This window comes from Rousettus aegyptiacus, unplaced genomic scaffold (assembly GCF_014176215.1).
Source record: "Rousettus aegyptiacus isolate mRouAeg1 unplaced genomic scaffold, mRouAeg1.p scaffold_m13_p_1, whole genome shotgun sequence".
Classification (NCBI taxonomy): Eukaryota; Metazoa; Chordata; class Mammalia; order Chiroptera; family Pteropodidae; genus Rousettus; species Rousettus aegyptiacus.
In genome coordinates this window covers 20,869,333-20,895,987 of record NW_023416284.1, presented here as the reverse complement: position 1 = coordinate 20,895,987, position 26,655 = coordinate 20,869,333, and the positions used below count along the sequence as shown (strand labels likewise).

At 42.0% G+C, this 26,655-nt stretch overlaps 1 protein-coding gene and 1 pseudogene across 5 annotated transcripts in view; both read left to right on the top strand.

The window, feature by feature from the left end:
* CSMD2 (CUB and Sushi multiple domains 2) overlaps nucleotides 1–26,655 on the top strand; it is a 544,176-nt gene that overhangs the window by 471,511 nt on the left and 46,010 nt on the right. For all 5 annotated transcript variants that reach the window (XR_001597587.2, XR_001597586.2, XR_001597588.2 and 2 more), the window contains exons 43-51: nucleotides 2,446–2,623; nucleotides 4,008–4,153; nucleotides 12,626–12,706; nucleotides 13,201–13,314; nucleotides 14,443–14,631; nucleotides 17,102–17,248; nucleotides 20,123–20,311; nucleotides 24,843–25,028; nucleotides 25,809–26,003. Coding sequence is in view for 2 of the 5 variants with exons in the window: in XM_016150537.2 (XP_016006023.2) it covers nucleotides 2,446–2,623; nucleotides 4,008–4,153; nucleotides 12,626–12,706; nucleotides 13,201–13,314; nucleotides 14,443–14,631; nucleotides 17,102–17,248; nucleotides 20,123–20,311; nucleotides 24,843–25,028; nucleotides 25,809–26,003 (1,425 nt within the window). In the remaining 3 variants the exon portion in view is untranslated. The remainder of the gene's footprint in view (nucleotides 1–2,445; nucleotides 2,624–4,007; nucleotides 4,154–12,625; nucleotides 12,707–13,200; nucleotides 13,315–14,442; nucleotides 14,632–17,101; nucleotides 17,249–20,122; nucleotides 20,312–24,842; nucleotides 25,029–25,808; nucleotides 26,004–26,655) is intronic.
* On the top strand, nucleotides 17,586–17,702 carry LOC118606555 (annotated as a pseudogene).

Below are 26,655 nucleotides of genomic sequence, written 5' to 3'. Positions count from 1 at the left end.
GTGCTCCATCCATGCTGGGAGATCCTGACAAATATCCTTTTCATATGAATGGGACCCAGCCTATCCAAGGAAGGATCCTGTGGACAGAACTCTGGGCCAATGCTAGGGAGGACCTGAAGGAGCTGTGGGCCATAGCTAAGGGAAAACATACTGAGCCCCTGGAAACATCCAACCTGGTGGGCTAGATGTCCCTGATCAGAAGGGAAGACGCTGCACAAGGGTGTAGGAGCCAGTGGGGTGCTGACAGGTAAAGATAGGGTTAACCATGGCATCTTCACAAGTGGAGAGAAAAGAATACCTCTTTTTAGGAAATCTCTTGTTTCCCTCTTCACTTGCCTTCCCCCTAATTCTCATTCTCCTACATGTGCCTAGAGATATCTGAGTTAATAATATCAGGGAGCTAGAGGTGACACTCTCCTGGATCGTCATTAACCAGAACCAGGATGGAAGAAGACGTAGAGGTTGTACTGCCTCTACCTTCATCTGCTCACCTCAGTTCTGTTTTCTTTCATTTTTCACTCTTGGGGCTCAACATTTTCCTGGAGAAAAAGCTGGTATTTGTCTTGAAAGGGGAAAGCTTGGCAGGATGACAGCAGTCTAAGAGAAAGCTGGATCATCTCCAGGATCAGATCATCCTGGGCTCCATCCTTGAACCAGTTCCCCTCTCCAAACTTCAGTTTCTTTCTTAGTACAATGGGACTTCTCGTCTCTACTTTGTAAGAGCTGAGAGGCTTTCAAGACGACTCATGTAATGTGCCCAGCACAGTAACTGGTTCACAGACAGTGAGTTTGAAGTAGTAACTCTCCATAGAAAAACAGGTCTTGTTTGTAGAACTGAGCTATGCTGACGTTGAACTATGAGGCCATAATTTCTAAAAGTATTAAAACCCAGTTTGTTTTTCAGATTTTCAGGACTATCCCCGTGCTTAACCAGTCCATTATTCTGGAATTGTTGGTCGATCTCGTGCTCTGTAACAAGCTTCATTGTGGACTTTCATCCTTTTATTCCTTATTATATCTTGTTCTTTTCATGGCATCACAGGAGAGAGAAAAGCACAGTGCTCAGCCAGACATCTTAAGCCAGAAGCTCTTCTCCCTCCTGAGAAAGTGTTCCCCTTGACCTTTATATGCTTTATTCTCTTACTTTTCCAATTACCTTTCCATCTGTTCCACCTCTTTGGTCATCTTTTTCTGCTCTTCTCCTGAGGCATCTAAATCCCAACATATTCAAAATTCAAAACTCATCACCTTTCTTCCATTAAACTGGAATCCTTATTCACTGAAGGGCACCTCCAGTCACCTGGTTACTCAGCCCTTAATTTGGGTACCTTCCCTCTCCCTCATCCACCGTATTCACCAAGTCTCCCTCATTCTACATCCCAATTATCTTTAAATTGGATCCCCTTCTCTCTGTCTGCTGCCTCCACCTTAATCTAGGCCACCACTTAGATGCAGATCTTCCCTGGTCTCTCAGCCTTTAGTTTTGCCCTCCTCAATCCATCTTCACAGCGTAGCTTGAGCAAGTCTTCAAAACCATCGATATACACCGGACACATCCCTACTCAAGTTAGCAAGGCATTCCCATCTCCCTTGAGATAAACCCCTTAATACAGCACACCATGTCCCTCGGGGCCTGCTTACCACTTACTCCTTGGTATTCTCCACTCGCACGGACTTTACGCTCCAGCTAAGCTGAAAACTGAAATGCTTTCGGTTTTCCCATGTGCCGTGTTCTCTTACCTCCGGTGCTTAGAGCATGCCGTTCCTCCCTCATAGAACATTGCTCTCCTCTCTTGCTTTGAGCCTGATTAGCCCGTGTCATCCTTCAGGTCTGAGTCGAAAAGTGAATTCTACCAGGAATCCCTCGCTACCCTTCCCAGAGCCAGAGGAGGGGCTCACACAACTGTTCCAAAGGCAGAGGAAGGGTCCCCATAACGGTCCCTGCAGCGTTTCACACTGATGGCAGGTGCCCCTATGCTGTACACGCTGGTCTATGTGGCTACACCCCACTGGACCACGAGTGCCAGGGAACAGAACCGTGTGCTTTCGTGTCCTTGCTCTCTTTTGTTTCTTCCCAGCAAAGGTACTGCACCCTGACTCTGACATCTGCCCCCCCCCCCACTTCTAGGAAAAGAGAGGGGAGAGCTTTAGTGTGTCCTTCCTTCTGGGCAGGCCTCGTGCATGAGAAGGAGGGTGGCCGGGGGCTAAGGCAGGCTGTTCGAGGCACCTGCTCGGAAAATCAAGACTGTATGGGGAGTGGTGTGTTCAGACTGGTGGGGAAAGCCAGGCCCAGCCATCCTCAGCCCCACCCCCCTCCTCATCCTGCCCTATCTCCTTGAACAGGATGATTTGTGATGGGAGCTGGGACTTCATAGGAAGTCATCTGACTTCTCAGGTGGGAGGTGATCTCCAGCACTCATCTGTGTTTGTGTTCCCTCCCCGCAGTCCCCTGTGGTGGGAATATCACCTCATCCAATGGCACAGTGTACTCCCCTGGCTTCCCCAGTCCATACTCCAGTTCCCAGGACTGTATCTGGCTGATCACCGTGCCCATTGGTCATGGCATCCGCCTCAACCTCAGCCTGCTGCAGACAGAGCTCTCTGGAGACTTCATCACCGTCTGGTAGGGCAACTGCTGTGTTGACAACCAATAAGAAAGGGGCATTAGCTGGGCTCTAAACTGGATTATTCACCTATTTGTTCAGAACACCAAGAGCTGAATGGATTTACATGGCCATCAGCCTCCTGAGTTTCAAAAACACACAGTGCAATAAGAGCTTCGCTTCAGTTAGCACCTCTGACTCCTTGAAGGCCGAGTAATGGAGTGAAGTGGTTCCCAGCTTGGAGTCCTGCTAGTGGTCCTTGAAAGTACCAGTGGGTGTGTGAATGGGAACGGGCGTAGATATGCTGACTTTTCTCAGTATTTCTAGAGTCTGTACCAAAATTCTCCATTTACCTAAGATAAGCTACCCAGACTAATAAAAGAGCTGGGGGTGGGATTTCGTGTTGGCCCACCGGTCATCTCCTGCTAAGTCAGCGCTGTCCCACAGAACTTTCTGCAGCGATGGAAATGTTCTATATCTGTGCTGTCCAATAGCCATAAGTGGCTTTTGAGTACTTGAATGTGACTAGAGTGACTGAGAAGCTGATTTTTAAACTTTATTTAACTTTAACTAATTTAAATATAAATAGCCATGTGTGGCCTCATGGTTACAAATGGGATAGCTCAGCTTTGTGTTATAGAGTTAGAATAGCTTGAGTTAATTTTAAAATAAGAATACGAATTATTAGTTGATAAGTGGAGTTACCTAGACAGATTTTTCCAAACCACTTGATCTTTGCGCAAAGATATAATTTTAAGTTTCCTTTCTTTGGGGGTTACTGCCATTCAGGGAATCGATAGGGGATAGTGGGAATCTTTTTCCCAAATTCCCAGGGATGGATAACTGTAACCGGACTGCCCTGGATTAATTTCCAGCTTAATTTCTAGGCAATGGCTAAGAACAGATGGAAGGGACTAGATAAATTTCCAGGGAAGAAATCCTTTGCCCAGAAAGGTAACATGGTTATGTCTCTTTGCCTGGGGAACAAGGAAGCGGGGCTGGCACAGACAGCAGCATGAGCCTCCTGCACCTCTTCCATTGCTCTGTCCCAGTCCTGCCTTGGACTGACAGAAACCTGCGGTAAGACCCGCAGCCCTGCTCCATGGCTCCTGCTTCTCGGGTGAGAGTGTTGCCCCAGGGACCTACTAAGGAGGGCCGGGCCGATGAAGAATCAGGTGAATGAGAATTCAATGTGGGCTTCACCAGCACTTAACTTTATTGGGAGACAAAGTTGGGAGAGATAGAAGAGAAGTATTTAAGGCACTGGGGAAAGACAGTGTTGGGTGCAAGAAAAGTCACAGCCACCTGCTCCAGGTCTCTCTTAAGACCACTGATGGTGCGCACCCAGTAGAGCAGGCAGCCATAGTGGCTCGTGACATGCCAGGACCTTCTTTCCTGTTGCAGGGATGGGCCACAGCAATCAGCTCCACAACTCTGGATTTTCACCAGGAGCTTGGCCAAGAAAATAGTGCATAGCTCAACCAACCAGGTCCTGCTCAAGTTTCACCGTGATGCAGCCACAGGTGGGATCTTCGCCATAGCCTTTTCTGGTCAGTATGGAAGCATGGCCTGGTAAGAAGGGCCAGGCTCTCAGGTCCAGGCTGGGCTTGACCCCTGGCTCCATCATTCCCAGTCATGTGACTGTGAATGAGTTACATAGCTTCTCGATCCCAGTGTCCTCAGAGTTATGAGAATTAAATGTGTTAGCCTATGTGAAATCTCCCAGCAGAGGGGTCCATAAATGTAAGTTTTCCTCTTCTTCCACACTATCAGGACAGAGAGGCACGTGGTGTTGCTCCTTGGTGCCAAGTCCAAGATTAGAAGCAGCAGGGCGAAGCTCCTCATCTCACTCATTTACATCAACTCACTGGCTGGTTAACCATCTGCCTGTGCTCCATGATGTCCCTTAGTACCTTCTAGACAGTTGTCCCACTCAAAGAAATCCACGACCTCTGTTAACTGTGCACAAATGAATTCATGGAAAATTCAAACAGGAGGGGCATGAATTATTCAGGGTGGGTTTGTCATAATCAATAGACAGTTTTTTTCTAGGAGTCTAAAGTTATGGACCTGGATATTTTCTCAGTTTTGTTACAGTGAACACAGCTTAGGAAAACTTGTAGAAAGTTCTCAGTGAGCTTGTATTCAATAATCCTCCATGTTTATAATTTTGAGAACCTTACATATATTTTAACTGGAAATCAAAAAAGCTTGACTTTGTTACCAGCTCCACCTCAAGCCAGGTGTGAGACCTTGTGTAGGTCTCTCCTCAACTTGAGACCTCAATTTCTTCACTTGTAGAATGAGGAGCTTAGAGTTTTTGACTGGTAAGAATTCTGTAAGGTAATAAAGCAGATATCATTACCCTCACTTTACAGGTGAAGAAATGATGGCCAAGTCAGGCTTGAGGACTTGACCAAAGACTTGGACCCCAGTTCTGTTCCCAGTTCTTTCAGTTCTGCACTGTCTGCTCTGGTGGACCTGTACTGTGTTATTACATCACACATGCATTTACAGAAACTCGAACACAGTCCGCCCTCAGCCCTTGGAAGAGGTAGTGTGATAGAGAGGCAGAAAAAACACACACACACACACAGAAATAATCATGGTGGCATAGGCCGCCATCGCCATGGCATAGCTCTAATCACCATTCCCAGGGAGCTATGGCCCAAGGTGAGTGTATCGTGCTTTCTACATACCCTTTTCCATGTAAATGAACCACAGTTCCTTGAAGAAATGGCTGATTCCAGGATGGGAGAGAGAAAGTACAAGATGAGCCTGAAACATTTTATGGCGGAAAGTAAAGAAGTGCTCAAGGAATGTTGGAGACATAGTCAGGCTTGAAGGGCTCCCACCGACCATAATGGGGATAATTTGAACATCAAAATAATTAATATTGGTAAGAAATAGTAACCCGTTGAGTAAACCAGGATACCGTGTAAAGCTATACAGGTATTAACTGATTAATTAATTAAAGATTCATGAGGAACAGGTTATTTACATAGCCTCAAACTACCTCCCACACAATGATCACAAAGGGAAAAAAAAGAACAGCTTTCCAGTGGAGAAGCCTAGAGGACATCACCTTAATCAAATGACCCCAGTGAGCATCATCAATAATGAAACAAACTGAAATCACACCCCAGCTGGTAGGATGCAGTAAGGAGAAGAACCCAGCATCATATCTGTGATAGTCCTGTCAAAGATGCACAACCTGAATCTAATCATGAGGAATGAGACAAACTTAAATTGAAAGTAACGTAATATAGTATTACATACTGTAAATTAACTGACATATATTCTTTCAAAATATAAAAGTTATGAAGGTCAAGGAAAGAATTTGGAACTGTTCCAGACTAAAGGAGACTAAAGAGATGTGACAATGACATGCAATGTATGATTCTGAACTGGATCCTTTTGCTGTTAAGAACTTTATTGGGACAAGTGGCAAAACTTGAATAGCATGTAAGGATTAGATGGCAATAACGTACCAGTATTAATTTTCTGCTTTTGATGGTCGTATTGTGGTTATGTGGGAAATGTGCTTGTTTTTAGAAAACTTGCTAAAATATTCTGTGGTTACAGGGCATCATGTTGGCATTTACTTTCAACTAGTTTGTGAAAAACTTTTTATACTCTACTTCCATCTTTTCCTATAGCTTTGTGATTGTCTCAAAATAAAAATTGTACTTACAGGGGGAGCTAGATAATAAAAAATAAAAAGGATTGAAAGAAATGCAATACCACAATTTAACTTAGCATAAGAATCAGCAAAGAGTAGAATCAACACCGTAGAAAAGTAGTTCAGAAATGTGGAGAACAAGCCTGAAAAGCTCAACACAAAGAGAGAAAAGGCAAAGACTTGAAAATGGTGAGGGAGAATATAGTAAATAAAGAGATCCATTGAACAAAGAACCAGCATGCTGAGTAAAAAAAGTATTGATGGAAAAAAGAACCAGATGTGTGGAATCGAGATTTTGAAATGAAACTCTTCTGTGATGAAGAAAAACCTATGCATATATAATAAAAGAGCCCACTTTATACTAGGAAAATTTTTTTTAAAAGCCTGACAAGTTTTTCAAGTTATAAGGATGAAATATAGAGAAAATCTACTAGAATCCAGGCTGAAAAGTTAACTACAAGGAGCCCAGGTCAATTCTCAGACTATTTTTGGCATTTAATTCCAGAAAATAAAGTAATCATTTTTATTGATGTTTAAGGAAAAAATAATTGGGAAGACAGGAGACATGTGAAGGCAAAAGACTTTATTTGCCAATATTCAAGAGCTTAAAATTAATACATCCCATAGTCTCCATTTGAATTGTTACCCAAGCATGTAGCCACACAAGGGATGAGAGAATAACATCATATAGAGAAGACGCATAAAAAAACAAGATAAAAATGAGAAGCATTGACTAGCTAATCACAGATTTAAGTCTAATAATAATTGAAAATATAGATGCAGGATGAAATACAATAATTCTTGAAAGATTAAAAGTAATTCTATGTTAACAAATACCTAAGTAGTTAGAAGAGTAGGAGAAAGGAAATGTCCTTATCTTTCATGGGGGAGGAATCGATAGATATTATTTCATTATTGACTTTGATAATCAGGAAAATAAGAGTTGCAGGCATACCTTTTATCATTAATAAATTAAAAATTGGTCATTTCTTCACCTGTAAAGTGAGGGTAATGATATCTGCTGAGCTGACTGCTACTTTTCATAAAGCACTGAGCCCTCTCTGCCTGTTAGCATGTTTACATGTACTGGAGTCCGGCTAAGCGGTACCAATGCTTCCCCACCAAGAAGAGTAGGGGGTAGGGACAAAATGAAATGGAGGAGTTTTCAATGTCCCCCTGCCTTAGAGTTCTGTAGCAATAACATGGTAGATACAGTGTGAGTTTGGAAGGAGAGGGGATTCTCTGTAAAAGAGCATAGGTCACATACTACAAAATGCTAACGATGATTACTCTCAGGTGGTACAATTTCGGGAGTTTTTGTTTTGCTGTTTGGTACTTCATCAGCTTTCTGAATTGAGCAAAAATTTATAATTTTTTTAAAATATGATTTTAAAAAATGTAATGGGAAATATTATAATTAAACTAGTAACCACAAAATATAAAATATTCACGGCTCTGTTTAGGTAAATATTTCATCGATATTTTTCTGGAAAAGTTAAGTATGTCATAAAAGATTTTAGAATGTATGTTTTATAGGTCAGCATGAGGCTGAGTGAGAATGGAAGGTATCAAATTTAAAAAAAAAATGAAAAAATTAAAAATTGACTAAATAAATATTTAATACTTCTACAAATCAAATGAGTACCATAAATAAATATAAACAAATGATAACTTGGGAAAATATATTTAACAGGCAAAAGTCGATCTTAAATATGCATAGACTTCTTCAAATTTGTAAGAAAAATCAGTGCAAAGGACATGAATAGAAAGTTAAAAAAGGAAATGTAAACAGTCCTTTAACACATGAAAATGTTTAACTTAAGTTACCAAATGCCATCTAAAAGAAAAGAAATGCTATTCATTTCATTTGTTTATCAGGCTGAGAAAGATTAAGATTAATGACTGTTTTCCCCAATGGGCTCTAAATTCCGTGAGGGCAAGGGCTGTATCTGTTTATCTTGCACCCTTAGCAGCTAACGCAGTGTCTGACCCAGAAAAAGCCCTCAAAAGATATGCATTAAGTGAATAAGATGAAAGAAGAATGGTAGCAATTTTGATGAGGATTGCATTAAATCTATATATTGCTTTGGGTAATATGGCAATTTTAACTATGTTGATTCTTCCAATTCATGAATACAGAATATCTTTCCATTTCTTTGTGCCTTCCTCAATTTCTTTTAATAATGTCTTGTAGTTTTTAGTGTATAGGTCTTTCACATCCTTTGTTAAGTTTATTCCTAAGTATCTTATTATTTTTGTTGCAAGTGCAAATATAACTGTTTTTTTTTTTCTGAAATTTCAATGTTAGTATATAGGAACACAGTGGATTTTTTTTTACATTGCTTTTATATCCTGAAACTTTACCGTATTGGTTTATTGTTTCCAAGAGTTTTTTGGTGGAGCATTTAAAGTTTTCTACATAAAGAATCATGTTATCTGCAAAAAGGGACAGTTTTACTTCTTCATTCCCAGTTTGGATGCCTTTTATTTCTTCCTCTTGCCGGATTGCTCTAGCTAAGATTTCCAGTACTATGTCTAATAATAGTGGTAAGAGTGGGCATCCTTGTTTCATTCCTGATCAAAGAGGAAAACTTTTTGGTTTTTTACCATTGAGTATAATATTAGCTGAGGGTTTGTCATATGGCCTTTATTATATTGAGGTACTTGCTCTCCATACCCATTTTATTGAGCGTATTAACCATAAATGGATGTTATATCTTGTCATATGCTTGAGAAAAAAACAAAGCCAAAGATATCACACTCCCTGACCTCAAATTGTACTAGGAAGTGACAGTAATCAAAACAGCATAGTATTGGCAGAAAAACAGACACGCAGATCAATGAAACAGACTCGCGAGCCCAGAAATAGACCCACACATATAGAGGTAAATAATGTTCATCAAAGGAACCAAAAACCTATAATGGAGAAAAGAAATCCTCTTCAATAAATGGGAAAATTGGAAAGCCACATGCAAAAGAATGAAATCAGACTTCTATTTGTCACCATATACAAAAATTAACTCAAAATATATCAAAGGCTAAATATAAGACCTGGAGCAATAAAATACATAGAAGAAAATACAAGTAACAAACTTATGGACCTTGGTCTTAGAGAGGATTTTATGAATTTGACCTCAAAGGCAAGGAAGTAAAAGCATAAGTAAATGACTGGGACTCTATCAAACAAAAAAACTTCTGCACAGCAAAAGAAACCATCAACAAAACAAAAAGGCAACTGAATGGGAAAAGATACGCAAACAACACCTCTGATAAGGGGTTAATATGCAAAATTATTCAAGAACTCATACAATTCGACAATAAAAAAACAATCTAATTAAAAAATGGCCAGAGGACCTGAACAGACACTTCTACCAATAAGACGTACAAATGACTAACAGATATATGAAAGGATGCTCAACTTTACTAGCTATTAGGGAAAAGCAAATCAAAACTACAATGAGATACCACCTCAAACCTGCTAGACTGGCTATTATCAACCAGACAAGTGATAACAAGAATTGAAGACATTATGGAGAAAAAAGAACCCTCATGCACTGCTGGTGAGAATGTAAATTGTTACAGCCACTATGAAAACAGTATGGAGGTTCCTCAAAAAACTAAGAATAAAGTTACCATATGACCCAGCAATCCCTCTTCTGGGTGTCTACCCCCCCAAAAAAAAAATTGAAAACATTTATTAATAAAGATATATGTACCCACTATATTCATTGCAGCATTATTCAAGGTGGCCAAGATATGGAAACAACCAAAGTGTTATTCCATAGATGATTAGATGAAGAAGATGTGGTACATATATACAATGGACTATCACTCAGACATGAGTAAAGATGAAATAGTGCTATTTGCAACAACATGGGTGGATCTTGAGAATATTACACAAAGTGAGATAAGTCAGATGGAAAAAGTCAAGAACCATATGATTCACTCATATTTAGAATTTAAAACTGAAAGCAACAAACCAAACAAACAAAAACTAATATACTTAGACAATAGTATAGTGGTTACCAAAGGAAAAGGGGAGTGGAGGGGAGGGCAGAAGAAAAGGTTAAATGGGGTCAAATATATAGTGACAAAAGAGGTTTGACTTTGATGAACACAATGCAATATACAGATGATGTATTATAAAATTGTACACTTGAAACTTATATAATTTTATTAACCAATGTCACCCTAATAAATTTAATAAAATTTTTCAAAAAGGATGATAGCATCCAGTGTTGGAAAAACTTAAAACTTTGTTGCTGGTATCTGTTGGAGCAACTTTCCTGAAGAGAAAAAGTGGAAGCATGCATCAAACGCAGTCATGGTCCTCCCTGGTTTATGTTAAGTCGAGATTAAACCTGCTTAGTTACCCCAAGAGTGCCTCTTGGTTTTAATACCCATACTTCATAAAGCTTATATATGTTTCAATAGGATATTTTTCTGCAAACACGTTTGTAGAAAAATGTATGTAATATAACAGTTTATATAAAACAATAGGCAAGAAAAGTCCTAAATTACATTCCAACTACAACTGGTAAAATGTTAACAATCTCATGTGACTATCTGGAATGTGTATTCCAGACGCTGCTGGCCCTGAGAGTTATCACAGTGTGATATTCTCTGTGAGCCTTTTTCCACCTCCTAGCACTGTCCCTGAACACATTCCCATGTGTCTTTCATATTTAGCCCTTGTTTCTGCCTAGGGCTTTACAGTTTCTCAAGCAGAGAAAGTTCACACAGTGCACTGAATGTTTATGGTGCGATTTGCAAAGTAGATGTGTTAAAGTGCATAGGACTACTGTTTTGTTACAATTGTATTAGTCATTGGGTGATCTTCAAGTGATATTTTAAGTATTTAACTACTAACATCATAGTTTGTTGAATATATTTGTACATATTTTATTGTTTTAAGTACTTTTTGGGTTTTAGGTTGCACATTGTAATTTTTTTCCATTTAAAGTAATGGGAAGTAAGTTCCTAATTAACATAGTCACAGAGAACATCTAATTTTCAGGAATTGATTACTAACATTCAGGAGATGCCATACTTTAAAAGGCCATACATTTTAATCATTCCTAGTTTTAAAGAAGAAAAGAAAAAAAATATAAAAGATGCATATATAGTAGGATGTGCCTCACAGTTTTATTTTAAATTGCAAAACTTTGGAAACCTAAATGATTAACAGTAAAACATCTGTTAAATACATTCTAGTTGATCATATAATTATATCCTTTAAAGTCATTTACATCATGTTTTTTTCAAGAAATTTAATTGCATGGGAAAATTCTTGCAATATAAGTACATGGGATCAACGCAAAGTATAAAACGTGTTGCGACTTTTGTAAGAAAAAATATTTACATACACAGTGAATAAATACTCTAAGAAATTACAGTAAAGGGTTAGTGGTTATCACTAAGGGGGCTATGGATGAGTTTAATTTTCCGCCTGCTATTTTCACAGAAAATCTCATATTTTCTCTAATGACAATGTATTTCATTTGTAATTTTTCTTTAAAAGAATGCTATTTTTAAAAAACATAGATAGGTTAAAGTGACTTTGGAAATAACAATAATAATAGATAGCAGCAGCTAACACTTATACAGCACTTAACCATGTACTGCCCGGTAGTGAATGAAAACCAAGTTATGAGTTTACTCACTGAAATCTGCCTCGCTAACACCATCCATACACAATTCCATCTCTGCCGAGAGGGATGGTTTCCAGTTTAGAAATCCGCTGAAGCTAGAAGTGTTTAGGCAAAGGTCAGAAGGTAAATAAGCTGACTTCAGTGGGTACTCAACAGGACACACACAATGTTTAGATGCTGAGTAATAGAAAGAATATGGGATTTGAGAGCATCCGGACCTGGATTCAAATCCTGTCTGTGCCACTTAACTTTCTGTGGTGGAGGAGTAACTAAACCCTTCTGAATCTCAGCTTCCTCAAAAGTAAAGTAAGAACACCCTGCAAGGGGATCATCTTTTGTGAGAAGTAAAGATGGCAGCTTGTGAAAGTGCCTGGCACATAGTAGCCGCTCAGGAAATGCTTCTCTCCCCTTCAGTGCAAGTGACTATCGCTGCCTTCTTGGATTCTCTTTCCTTTATTGTTAGTCTTAATATATAGTTCCTCATTTTTGTATTTAAAAAATAAAGATGACAGCAGCAGATACACAAAACAGTACTTGGTTAAACTTGCCCTGTGTACAGGTAAATACTGATTAATAATATCTGCTATGTCAGTGAATGAGGAACGAGAAAGTGACGCATTGAACGATGACTGAGTCCATGCCCCAAGAATGACATTTCCACACTGACTTGTCTCCTTTTGTCTTTTCAGCTTATCCACTCACCAAATGCCCTCCTCCCACCATCCTCCCCAATGCTGAAGTCGTCACAGAGAATGAAGAATTCAACATAGGTACCAACTTCCCAAACCAGCAAGGATGGGGCTGGCAAGGAGGGGCTGGGTAGAGGTGGAGGCTGGCCAGCCGGCCATGTCTCCCTCCCTTCCGTGGAGAGAAACAGTAGGCCCAGTGCAAGAGAAATGTTATTCCGTCACCTGAGTTTGCACCAGATACACTCGTTCTTCCTTTGGCCATATCTGGACAGAGGAGCTAGGAAAGTGGTGTTCTTTTGTGATTCAGTATGTTTTTGAGAAATAAATTCATGCAAGACACTATAAAAAAGTTTCTGGAATGTGAAAACACTCAGGCTCAGCAAAGCTGAGCTTTGAGAGGGGAGCAGCAATTGTCTGGGTTATTCGATTATAGTTGAGCTAATTATTTAAGTCTGAATGGAACACAACCTGCTACTAATCGTCTGGCCTGGAAGTGGAGTTCTAGATACTAAGGGGTGATGGTCAGCCCTGCCCAGATCTCTCCCAGAATTCCCATGTTGGTCTGTCTTTGACAGGTGACATCGTACGCTACAGGTGCCTTCCTGGCTTTTCCTTGGTAGGGAATGAAATCCTGACCTGCAAACTTGGAACCTACCTGCAGTTTGAAGGCCCGCCCCCAATATGTGAAGGTAATTGCCCTGAGCCATGCCGTATGGGTCTGGAGTGCCTCTAAAATACAGCCCTGTTGTTACTCCTCTCTATATTCCCAGTCCCCGCCCAAGAAGGAAGAGATCACGTGTTGAACGTTTGTTTGAATGAGGGAGTAAGTGATTGCTCTAGATAGGTTCTCTGCCTTGCCCCTAGGGCTGGAGCAGGAAATTGGTCATGGTGGCCACATTTATTTCAGTCTTCTTTTTTTCTAACTGGCATTTCCTACAAATGGCATACCGATCATTAGAAGGAGGGAGTTCTGGGACCTCAGGGAGTGGTGGTCTCACCCACCTACTGGAATGCAAATGAGCTCAAGGTCCCGTGTGCTGAATTTGACAACTGAAGTACCATAGCTGTCTTAAGTCCAGCGTGATGCCTTGACAGAAGATGAATTCTCTTCACCAGTTTATCCCAGTTAAGACCAAAACAATACTCCCAAGACATCTGACCTGGGGCGAGATATCTACCTGTCCTGTGCCTCAGTTTTCTCATCTATAATATAAAGATAATGGTATTGCTTATGTCATGGGCTTATTATGAAGAATTAAATGAATTAATAATGTAAAGTACTTTAGAACTATGCCTGGCATGTAGTAACTGCTCAATGTTAGCTATTATTATTGTTATTAGTACTACCACTGCTTCTAATACCATTGCTACCAACGAATATTTAGCAGCCTATAGACAGATCAGTAGATTATTAGTGAGGAATTCTGGAGCTTGAGGAACCACAAGCTCCAGAATTAGGCTGCCCCAATGCTGAATTTCTCCATTCAATAACTGTTTATCTCAGCTGAGTTGACCCACTCACCACCAAAACAACCAGCCCCCAATAAAAGTGAACTTTGGCCTTCATTGTCCTCCAGAACCTCCTTGATTTGCTCCAACTGGCCAGGTCTGTGTCTCAGCAATATGGTAACGTTGACACAGAATCTGAGGTCATCTCCTGCCGTGGAGCAGTATAATGATGGGTGCTGGGGTCTTGGATGAATGTGCTTAAATACTGGTTTTCCAGTTGTTGTCTTTTGCACCAGGAAAAAGCACATGTGTTTGTCTTCCTCCTTTTCCATCTCATGTACCTAATATTTCTCTTTTCTTTCTCCAAGTGCACTGCCCAACAAATGAGCTTCTGACAGACTCCACAGGCGTTATCTTGAGTCAGAGCTACCCTGGAAGCTATCCTCAGTTCCAGACCTGCTCTTGGCTGGTGAAAGTGGAGCCTGAATATAACATCTCCATCACAGTAGAGTACTTCCTCAGTGAGAAGCAGTATGATGAGTTTGAGATCTTTGATGGTAAGTAGAATATTGTATCGTTCCCTTCTGCAGATGGTGCACACTTGCTTTGGAACCCTAAGGGTCTATGCTATGTCCTCCCCATTGGTGCTTTCCAGAGGCAGGCTCTGCATAATGTCTTCTCCACCACAACAACCCCAATACCATAAAAGCCGATGGATTGTATAGCCCAAGCAACAGGGCTGGTTATACCGCAGCCTGGACCTGCTGCAGAACCCATTCTTAAGCTAGCCCCCACTAAAAGCTAGCTCCTTGAATGTCAGCCAATGAATGGTTCATACCAGTACCCCCCAAGGGAAGAGCATGCTGTCTCCAAACCCCCGAAGAAGTCTACCAAACATTGTGCTTGGTGGTAGGAGGGAGAAGGTGTGATAATTTGCTCTTTAATTTGGAGGAAATGTCTCAGCATGCCCCAGGCCCCTGAACCCTAAAATTTCACCTGAGTTTTTGTAGGATTTATCTCTTACAGCGCATGTGTCTTGCAAAGGCATCTGCACTAATTGTCCCTTCTGGCTCATCAGGTCCAATTAATACAAGGTCATCAATATAGAGAAACAACATGTTCTATTCTGAAGGATGTCCAGATGTTCCATATCTCTTCATATTGTATTATAACAGAGAGCAGAAGAATTAACATAGCTCTGAGGCAAGACTATGACTATATACTCTTGTCTATCTCATATGAATGCAAATTGCTGTGATCCTCCTATTCGATTGGGTATGGGAAGAATGCACTGCTAGATCGTTAACTGCTTTCCATATAACCAAGGCTATGTTTATCTGCTCTAATGAAGATACTACATCTGGCACCGCTACTGAAATTTGAGGCTACTACTGAGTTAAGTCCTGGGCCAGAGCTCCATTTATTACCAACCCTCGCCCTCAGATACCCCCACTCAAACAGAGGGGCCATGATAGTGCTTTGGGTCCCCAGGTAACAGCATCAATTCACATTCTGTATCCAAAAGTCTTTAAAATATCTGACCATTCTCTTTTCTTCAATATTTAGTTACCTGAGTAAATAGTGGTAGGTCTTTGGGGGGAAGGACTGCAGGAATCACTACTATGTACAATTGATGTCATTTCGTAGGGTCCTTCCTCATGGGCACTCAGTCCTTCCTTCAGCCAAAGTGTTCTGGAGTAAGAAATGAAACCTGAATCAAGTCTCCAAATTGGACAAGGGATTATACCTTTCCACTGGGGTTAGCTTACCTCTCCCTTTTGATTATATATTCATGATCTGTTTTGTTCATATGTTCATTTTTTTTTTTGGCTGCCTGTCCATTTTGCCCTTAGGAACACATTGTGCTGTGAGCCATCTTCATAGATCCTACAGGTCAGGCCCTTCCAGCTGCCATTTCAGCCTTACCGTATATTTTAATTATTATGCCAACCTCACTTCTAACAGTTAAGTGCTTCCACCTGGCCTTTGTGTTCTAGAACCTTCTCATCCCCGTCCAAACTAGGAAGCCGATTCTGTGACAGCATCTCCTCACAATCACATCAGTTGTGGCCTGCAGAGGACAGCCATTACTCAGGTTGTCAGTGATGCTGGTGCTCACCCCTCACCAATGTGTCCTTGTTGCTGTAGGAACTGAAGGGTCCTCCAGGTCCTCCCAATGAACATGGTCACCTAGTGGGTATTCTGACCTAACGCAATACACCTATTCTAGGCATGGCTCTTCTCTGAGCCTTTTGACTTCTTTGTCATTTGTCGCAGCAATAATTCTGATGGCTCTACTTTGTTTAATGCGGCCCATTAGTTTCGCCAAGCTCCCAGGAGTTGTCTCAGCAGCACATCAGAACCATCTCTCAGGGCCCTTGCCAGAGTGGCAAATCCTATCTATGTCTTGAATTATCCAGCTTTATATTCTGCCTCCCTTGAACTAGCCCCCTCAGGGTGCACTGCCAGGCATTTAAGATTAGGACAAAAGAAGAGAGGAGGCCTTTCTGGAAAAGCCTTAGAAAAGAATGTTGGGGAGCCATGTCATTTATGACATTGAGACATGACGTTTCCCTCTACCTTTATTGTTACATATTCATTCATAAATATGTTTCTATAAGACAGGCACTGAACTGATTTTAGTATGCGCAAGACAGGTAGGGTGGTGAGTTGGAAGAAGTTCCCAGGTTGAAAACCAGCTCTCCCTTTAACCAGCTCCTTGACCTTAGGAAATCCCAAGATGGCAAATAGATTTCATGTCAACTGCCAACTGCCATGGGTTGGCAGTGACTTCCTGGAGCGCTGCTTTAGGTCTTAGGAGGAAAATGCACCTAGAGCAAGGCCTGTGGATGGAGAGAGAGGAGTTGAAGGACAATGACTGTGCTGACTCTGACCAAACTACCCAACCATTCCAAGCCTTCACTTAAGGATGGGGAACTTAAGAGGTGGTTACATTAAAGAATTCGAATCGAACATCTTTAATAGCTGTGGCAGTCTGTAATCCTGTGTCCTGTACTCTCACGTCAGGTCCCTCAGGACAGAGTCCTCTGCTGAAAGCCCTCAGTGGGAATTACTCAGCCCCTCTGGTTGTCACCAGCACAAGCAACTCCGTGTACCTGCGCTGGTCGTCTGACCACGCCTACAATCGGAAGGGCTTTAAGATTCGGTATTCAGGTGAGTGAAACATAAGGACTCATGAGAAAGGCCAAAGATTTTGAGCCCTTTAAGTTTCTCACCCCAAACACCCAAACAAGCCATGGGTCGTATCGTCAATGGCAGAGCTCCTCCACGGGGACCGGGCAGCCTTCTCCCCCTCTAAGTCCCTCTGGCATTGTCCTACCTCCCCTTTTTATACTCCTTCTCCACTTAAAACCTCTTCCCTTTCTTCTGCTCATACTGCCAGCTGGTATCTTTTGGATAAACTTATTATTTAATCGAATAATGCCTAAAGGTGATCCTATCTCTGCCCCTGTTGACATCTTAATAAACATTCCTTAAAACTGAAAAACCAGTCTATGGCCATGCCACCCTGAACAAGCCTGATCACATCTGATCTCGGAAGCTAAGCAGGGTCAGGCCTGGTTAGTACTTGGATGGGAGACCCTAGGAAGACCAGGTGCTGTAGGCATAAAATATACAAACAAATAAATAAACAAACAAACAAACAAATAAGGGATTGTAAGCTGACAAAGTCTTTGCAATCTGTGAGGTCAACCAAGTGTTGCCTCACCTAAAAAAATAAAAAACTGTAAAACCCTAAGACATGGGTCTCTAATTGGCAAATGTTAGACAAGCAGCCCAGAGCTGGGCTATATTTTAAGCCTCTCTTGTGCTCTGCAAGCCACATCTTATAGGCAGAGTTAAGCAAAGGCCAAGCCAGTTAGTTAAACAGCTGACCAGGGCAATAGTCTATAAAGAACACAGAAATATTCCTAGAAATGTAATGAGATGAAGGAAAAATCAAATTCATCTGAACGTCCATCATGAGGATAACTGTCTGTATTTGGAAAGAAAACTTGATAAACCGCTCGATCCCACTCTGAAGGGGTGTGGGTCCAGGAAACTGCTGGCTGGGCTCTATAAACTTGGAGGCAGAAATGAATTACCTAAGGCCACCATGCACAAGGTCCCCTTCAGCACTTTCCCCTAGCTGCATTTGGCCTACATTCCAAACAAATGTTGGACGAAGTTTTAACACTGGTGAGAAAGGATGTCAACTTATAGCCTGCATGAGTTTCCACTTGTCTTCATCCCTCTCTTCTCAAGAGCCACCTAGTTGGAAGACCAGCCCTCACTTAGCGGCCCAGTTGAAGTCTTAAAGAACTCGGGTGTGGCATCAGGACAGCAAACCAGATAAAGCTGAGGAGCTCCTGGGATAAGGGTCATTACTATTTGAGTCAATTTCCTCTGCGAAGTCAACCCAGAATTCCTTCCCCCACGTACACATGCAGGGAGCAGGGGTGAAGGGGGCGTGGGAAGGACGTGGCTCCATAACCCCTAGGGAGAGTGATCAGCTCTGTCACTAACTAGCTGAGTAGTTATTAGACAGGGCACTTAACCTCTCCAGGCCTCAGTTTCCTCATGATGAAAAAAAACCTTAAGGCACCTCTCAGGGATATTCAAGCTGAGCTCCTGGCAGCTGCTCACACAAAAGGGAAATACAGCAGCTGAGTAGCGTTTCATTATGCTGGTTGCTAAACTGGGAACTAAAAGCCATTAAGGAGTTGCCCTTTCCTTGATGTTTTTAAAGACTAACCACATGTTTGGGGGTAATGAGTCAGTTGTAATTACAACACGTATGCCAAGTAGAAAGCGAATTAATTACATGGTGAAACAATTAGTACTTAATTAAAATACAGTAGACTTGTGTAATTTGCAAATGCCTCTATCACTGTGATTAAGTATATTTTATAACTGAAAGTCTTGTTCTTGACTGAGGTAGACACATAAAAATGATATACACAGGACACAAGTAGCAAAGCAGGAGCAAGAAAATATATCCGGCTTGGAAGGAGGGCATTTAAAATACGAATTTCACCAACGGAAGGATGTGATCACCAAATAAAAGGCCAGAGAACTCGCTGTGAGAGGATGTAGTAAGAGCCTGGCACCCTCATCCTCCCTTAGCCCAAGAGACCCAGCCAGCCAGGGTCTCTCAGAGCAACCAAGGGCATGTTCTTCGTGTTCCTTTGCTCATCCCTCTTTCCCAGCCTCTTAAAACTTCCCTGAGAATCTCTTGGCAGGAGTTTTTCTGGCAAGTTCTTCGAGGCAGGGATTTTAGTCTATTTCTTCATTGCTGTGTTCCCAGCCTTAGAACAGCACCGGGCACATTATAGGCACACGATACTTTTTTGTTGAATAAGTGAATGACATAAGTTGAAACCATATGTTGAGGGAGAATTAGAACTGTGGACTTTATGTCCTGGATTTCCACAGCTTGCTCTCCCTCCACCTTCCCCCAACATGACAGAAAGAAGGAGAAGAACCATTTATTAAGCACTGAGTGCCCTGCACTGGGCTGGGGGCTTTACAAACACAATCTCATTTAAGTGGTCCAAAAACCTATGAGGTAAGCATTACCAATCCCAATAGACAGTTGAGGAGAGCAGAGCTGAAAGAGCTTCAGGGATGTGTCCCAAGTCACAGACCTGGAAAGGTCAGAAACGGGACTTGAGTGCAGGCCTGGCTGGCCCCAGAGTCCACGCCCCTGTGGTCACACCCTTCTGGAACCAACCCTGTTGGGTTCTGTTTTCTGTGTTTCTTTGGGAACCGACGAACTCATAAGCCTAAACTTAGCTGTATAACCAGCGCTGCCTCCCGGCCACAAAGGGGACCCAGCGCTTCATGGTTTTTCCTCCTCTTTCCTTTGGTTTTATTAAACTGATCGGCCATTTTTTGGTACCAGCTACTCAGACCTTCCCAAATAGCAGTGGGCCCGGCGGTGGCCAAGACAAGGAATTGGGGGAGAAGAAAGGGTGCGGGGCGTGCAGGAAAGAACGCCCGTCTTCCCCCCTGTGTGCGGTCCCCTCACTTCCCTTCGTTGTTCAGCTCCCTACTGCAGCCTGCCCAGGGCTCCACTCCATGGCTTCCTCCTGGGCCAGACCAGCACCCAGCCCGGAGGCTCCATCCACTTTGGCTGCAACGCTGGCTACCGCTTGGTGGGACACAGTATGGCCATTTGTACCCGGCATCCCCAGGGCTACCACCTGTGGAGCGAGGCCATTCCTCTCTGTCAAGGTGAGAAGCAGGTGGGATGAGGGTAACAGGTGGTTTGGATCCTACTCACATCTTGGATTTGTCCCAGGACTGATCACTTTGAAATGTGGGTTTTCTCACTGATAATTCATTCATTCTTTCAAAAAGCATATATTGAGGATTTACAATCGTCTCAGCATAAAACGCAGTCTCACTGTTTTCAGAGCAGTGAAGGAGATGGGTCTTAACCACATAAATGCACAATGACAGAGGAATTGCTATCTCGGAGTATAAACTGCGTCGTGGGAACCGAGGTGTCAAAAAGGACCGAGCTCCTTCTGGACAGCTATCAAGGGCTCCCAGAAGAAGCACGCTTGGGCTCGGAGGCATGGAGCCAGGAGGGTTCGGGACCAGGCATTGGCAAGGCAGACATTCTAGGCAACAGCAAGAGCATTTGTAAAAGCGCGGAATTGAAATCGAGAGAGATGAGACATGCAAAGCAATTTGGGCTGGCCGAAGCATCAGGGTGGAGGAGGCAAGGGGCAGAGGGACCCAGGGCGGAGCGGCTCCCATCGCCATACTGTTTTCAGCGATCAAGCTCGCGATGTACACCAGGCAGTTGGCGTGCATCACCTTTGATAATTGATGGGATTTTTTCCTTAAATTAATATAAATTAAGACTAGAAATCAGAAAAAAAAAAAGCTATAGATAATACAAAAGAAAAAAGTGAAAATAACCTATCTCATCAACTGAGATCACCACCGTTAACATTTCAGTACATTCCTTTGGTCTTTTATGTACTGTTTAACAAAAAGGCATTCATCAATATATAAAACTCTTAATATTAACATCTATCATATACTTAAATATACTTCCTCATCATTATTTTCAGTAGTGGCATACAGTTATGGAAAAACTCGTGTATTCAAGTCTTATTCTATTGTTGGATATTTGAAGTTCTATATTTTTTGCTACTGTAAACAGTGCTGCTATTAAAATTTTTGTAATTCCATTGTTATGAAAATTCATATTTATTTCTTAAAATAAGTGCTCAAAAGTGAGTTTGTTGAATTATAACCTATGCAAAATTTACAGCTTTCAATACTTCTTGCCCTCCTGAAATTTGTCTTCACTCATACTTCTGCCAGCAGCATGCGAAATTATCTTTTCTTCCACATTCTCAACATTATGTACGGAATTTTAAAAAGAAAAGAACTTTGCCAATTATATACACAAAAATAGGAAATCATGTTAATATTTGATATTGTTATTCTTCGGTCCCTGGTGCGGTGCCATACTTTTTAATGACACCTATCTACTCTGACCCTCACAAACCTGCTTACCTGTGTCTGAGCTGTCTCAAAGGACAGAATATCAATGTGCCATTAATATTCTGTCTGATGCCCTGAGCAAAGGTCACAGAGAACCAACTGTCCACAAATGGCAAATGTCATTTGGCTTTGGTCTCCGTGTCTCTGTGTCAACACAGAAAACGAGTCTTTTTTTCCAGAGCGCCAGTTGGAACCTACTGTACCTCTCATCTTTTTTATCTTCTGTTCTTGCCCAAATTAAGCCCCTGTAGGTTCTGTCCACTCATCACCACATTGCTCTGTGCTTCTTCTCCCCATCCACCCCCCGCCCCAGCTTCCCCCTGACACCCTCCCTCTCAGCCATTCCCTCTCTGTTCTCTGGATTTCTGGTTCCATGGCCAACAAGCGTACACCCTCGGTCACCACCCAGGGGGCTCTCTTCACTTCCCTCCTCCACAGAGACTGTGCCTCTCCTCGGAAAACACGGATGCTTCCCCCTTTCAGGCGGAGGGTGTTAATCCCCCATTTCCCACAAAACCCAGGGCCAGGAAAGGCCTGGCATTCTTCCACTTTCTTATTGCTGTTTCCAAACCATGACTTCTCCACTGATAAATAAATCTCATTGGAGATTCTGTGCCTCCTAATGCTTTCTCTCTCCTTCCCCAAGTCTATTCTATCACTACGTATTCGCTCCCTCTGATATCTCATTCCGCCACAAGCTTCAGATACTTGGTTTATATCCCCTCCTCTCCTACCCACAAGAAGTACCCCTCCTACCTCAGGTTTTTGGGGACTGTATTTTGACATGGACATCAGGAGACAGACTGTCGATCTCTCAAGTCTGAGAATTTGTCTAATGTCTTCTTAGTTACCTGCAAGAGACAAGGCAGGCCAAGGGCAGTGAGAAGGGGCTGCTGTCCACTTCCTTTACCTGCTGTCTCCAGATTGACCCTTCATGTAAAATGTCAGTGGGGATCTGAGTATTTATTTCCAAAAGGTTCAAGGAAACAGCTGATCAGATTTGATAATTTGGCAAACCTAGTACCCTGAAGGAGCTCAAAGTCTTGCTCTTCAGGCATTAAAAGAACACCATATTCAAATGCTCCCATATTTCTTCATTCCTTCTGTTCCCAATCCTCCACAGCCAGTCTGACTCCTTCTTCCATCTTGATATCCCAGCCCCTCTCTCTCTGGACAATTCATCCTTCCCCATAACATAGTGCAGCCTTAGTCTTCTGCCTCTGGAAATTCTAATAGCGTCAAGCATTATCGTTAGCCAATTTGGATGGGACTTCGCTCAAGCTTATTCTGGCTCTGAGTGAGGGACGTCTGAGCTCTAGACTAATTGCAGAGGTGGGGGTACTCTGATTAATCTCTCTCCATTTGTAATAGCTCCTGAACTGTCAAATGGCAAGCATGGTTTATAAGTATTAATTTCTTTCAAAGACCACACAGGCAACTCTTATGTAAGTAATGTATACTCCTTATTACACAGTGCTGACCCTGCTCATTATAGAATAGTAACCCTGGCCATGTTGCTGCACACCTTTCTCTCCTGAACTATCACCTTGAGATTCTTTTTCTTCATGCTCCTGAGTGAGTTCTATCATTTTTATATTCTATATCTTGCCTTTTCTTGGTTTTGATGATCTTTTTGATAGAGTATAGCCTTAAGTAAATTTCTCAGAAAGGGTTCATGAAAGATATATTTTCTGAGTCTTTAAATATCTGAAAATATCATTATTTTTGCCCTCACACATTGCTTAGTATGTTGGCTAGGTAAAATACTAGGTTACAAATCATTTTCTTCAGCACTTTAAAAGCATCGTTCCATTATCTTCGAACCTCCGTTGTTGCTGGGAAGTCCGATGCCAGTCTGATTCTCAGTCCTTCACAGGGATGCCATTTCCCGCCCCTCTGGCAAGTTATAGGAATTTCTGTGTGTCTTTGGTGTTCCGAGGTTCCATGGCGGTGTATCAAAGAATGGTTCTCTTCACATCCCTGTGGTTCCCTTTCAGTCTGGAGACTTGTATCTCTCTTCGGCTCTGGGAAATCTTTATCTGTGATAATTGCACCCCTTCCACTTTTTCTGTTCTCTCTTTCTGGAACACCACCCATTAGATGCTGAACCTCTTGGACTGATTCTCCGTTTTCAGTCTTTTTTAATCATTTCAGTCTGTATCTTTTTTGGTCTATATTCTGGGAAATTCCCTTTAGTTTTACTCCCCAACCATTCTATTGGATGCTTATTTTGGCAATCATATTTTTAATTTAAAAGAGGAATTCCTTGTTCTTTTTTGTTGTCCTTTCTTCAAAGCACTGTCTTCCCATTCTATGAATATAATATGTGACTTTGATTTTCTTCAGATACTACTAGTCACAAGTTTACAGATTATATATGTTCAATTTCCTGAGTTAGCTTATTTCTTAAAGAAGACTTTTTCTATTTTTTACATGATCTTAGCCTAAAGACCAAGAAGCATTTTTTTTTCATATTTTTAACCATATCTTTGTTTATTTCTTTCATGCTGCTGGTTTTCTTCATATGTATAGTGATCCTCAATTGCTTTAAAGTAAAAGCTCGGTCGATTTGTCCAGGTAGCAGATGTGAGTTGACTTTGTTGTTATTACATACAGATATCTTTGCCTACTGGGTCTCTCCTGTGAAAAAGAAGTTGAGTTGAGTATGTTGCAGAGATGAGCAGGAAGAGGGGCAGCCTTTAGGCCAACAGCCTTTAAATCCTAGAACTAAAAGAGCTTTATTCTGGGATGCCAGCTCACACCTTAGCAGCCTGAAATCTTCCAGGGGAATCACTGAGTTTTTATTTTTGTTTTTGTTTTTTCTTTCTCAAGTGGGAAAGAAAAATCCTCTCTATTTAGTTAGGAAAACAGATACCTGAATGTCTCTACACTGTGTTTGTGGGAAGGGATGGAGAACTGGTCTCACCCCACAGCTCTCCCTGCTCCCCATGTATTTACTTTGGTCTGCAGCTTCTTGGCTCCATGTACTCCATCAACATGCTTCTATCTGCATTTAATCTTTCAGTGTTTTTGTTTTTGTTTTTGTTTTTTAACTCTCCTTTGCTGGTGATCCTTATATTTCCATTTTTGTTAAGAAGATTTTTTTCTTTTAACAGTATTTAGTATTTATATAATTTTGTTAAAGTCTCAGGGAAGAGGAAAGACAAAAATATATACGTGTGTTCTCAGAACACCATCGTGAGGCAGGCATGCTCATGACATTTTTTTTCCCCTCTGCTAGCTCTTTCCTGTGGGCTTCCTGAGGCTCCCAAGAATGGAATGGTTTTTGGTAAAGAGTACACAGTGGGGACCAAGGCTGTGTACAGCTGCAGCGAAGGCTACCACCTCCAGGCAGGCGCTGAGGCCACAGCAGAGTGTCTGGAGACAGGACTGTGGAACAACCACAACACGCCCCCTCAGTGTGTCCGTGAGTCCTTGGGCAGCAGAGGTGGATGTAAGGAGGGTTTGGGCCAGAAACTGAAAAGATTTCTACAAAAAAAGTGAGCTAAAAACTCAGTAATGGGAAAAAAACATGTACATGGAGGTTGGGAATTCAGGAAGCAGGGACAGATGGATAATGTCATCTACCAACTTAGGTTCCCATTTGAAATTAGTCTCAAAGCAGTGATATCTTGAGATGTTTCCATAAATCATTACAGAACTTAGGAATGGTCTGGTCCACTTGTTTTTAGATGGAAAAACTATTAGAACATTAGCGCAAATGTCCTTTGATCACAGAACTCTAAAATGACATAAGTATAGTTCAACTGTAAGGTCAAAGTCACAAACTGACAGGTTAATGGGCCACATCCAGTCCGAAGATATTGGGTTTTGTGTTTTTCTATTCATTTGTTTTGTTTCTTTGGCCCGTAGTGTGCTTTATAAAATTTTGAATTGCTTCCCAACATTAAATTCAGGAAATTTTACATAAAAATCCACATTCCTAGCTTCCCTTGAAAAATGAAGATCTGACCAGATAGAACAGGTCATATCCAACAACCAGCATTGACCGAGTCCCACCTCCCCCTTTTTTTGCATGGGGGCAGACCTGCCCATCCTAGTTTGCCACATCCCCCTAGTTTGCCTGGGGATTGAAGACTCTTGCATTCATCATTACTGCATTACATTCTCCTGGTCCCCAGCTCTGGACTCTTGCCAGTGTCTCCCATAATTAATTAATCCTCCTCACTGCTCCTTGTCTCCCTAGCTGTGACCTGTCCCGATGTCAGCAGCATTGGCGTGGAACACGGCCGATGGAGGCTCATCTTTGAGACACAGTACCAGTTTCAGGCCCAGCTGATGCTCATCTGTGACCCTGGCTACTACTACACTGGTCAAAGGGTCATCCGCTGTCAAGCCAATGGCAAATGGAGTCTTGGGAACTCTATGCCCACCTGCCAAAGTAAGCCCAGGAGGAGAGGGTGGGCAGCTTTGGCACAGTGCCTCCTACCTGAACTGGGGAGGAGGGGAAGGTGGGGATGCAGTGTACCTCTTTTTGAACACTCACCTAATTCAGGTGGGGAGGTGCCTACTCCTTTAAGGAAGTTCTTAATATTTCGTCATCTTATTAAAAAGCAGTTTTGAGGTGGTTCCATAGAGTAGTGATTAGCATGTCTACTTTACATACATAAGGTCCTGGGTTCGATCCCCAGTGGAGCCACGGTCCATACCCCAAACGCGCCAGGCCCCCTGGGTGTGCCAGGCCGTGGATGTGCCAGGCCCCAGGTATGCACCGCGAGCACATAGGAGGAGATTCCTTGCCTTCAGAGATCCAATTCTTAAGGAGAGATGGAAGTTGGGGAAGGAAATTTTTTTAAAAAGCACCTTTGTCCAGGTGATCATTCGCTAATTCATTTATTCAATATTCATGTCAAGTATTGTAGAGATATGAAGATAAAAGGTTGTGGTTCCTGCCCACAAGGAGTTTATAGTCTACTGGAGAGGCAGACAAATAAGGATGCAGCGATAATGTGGTGTGATAAGACCTATAATGGAAGCGTATGTAGGAGGAGTGGGTATAGCACAAGGGACAGGCCGCCTCAGTGTGTCTGCCT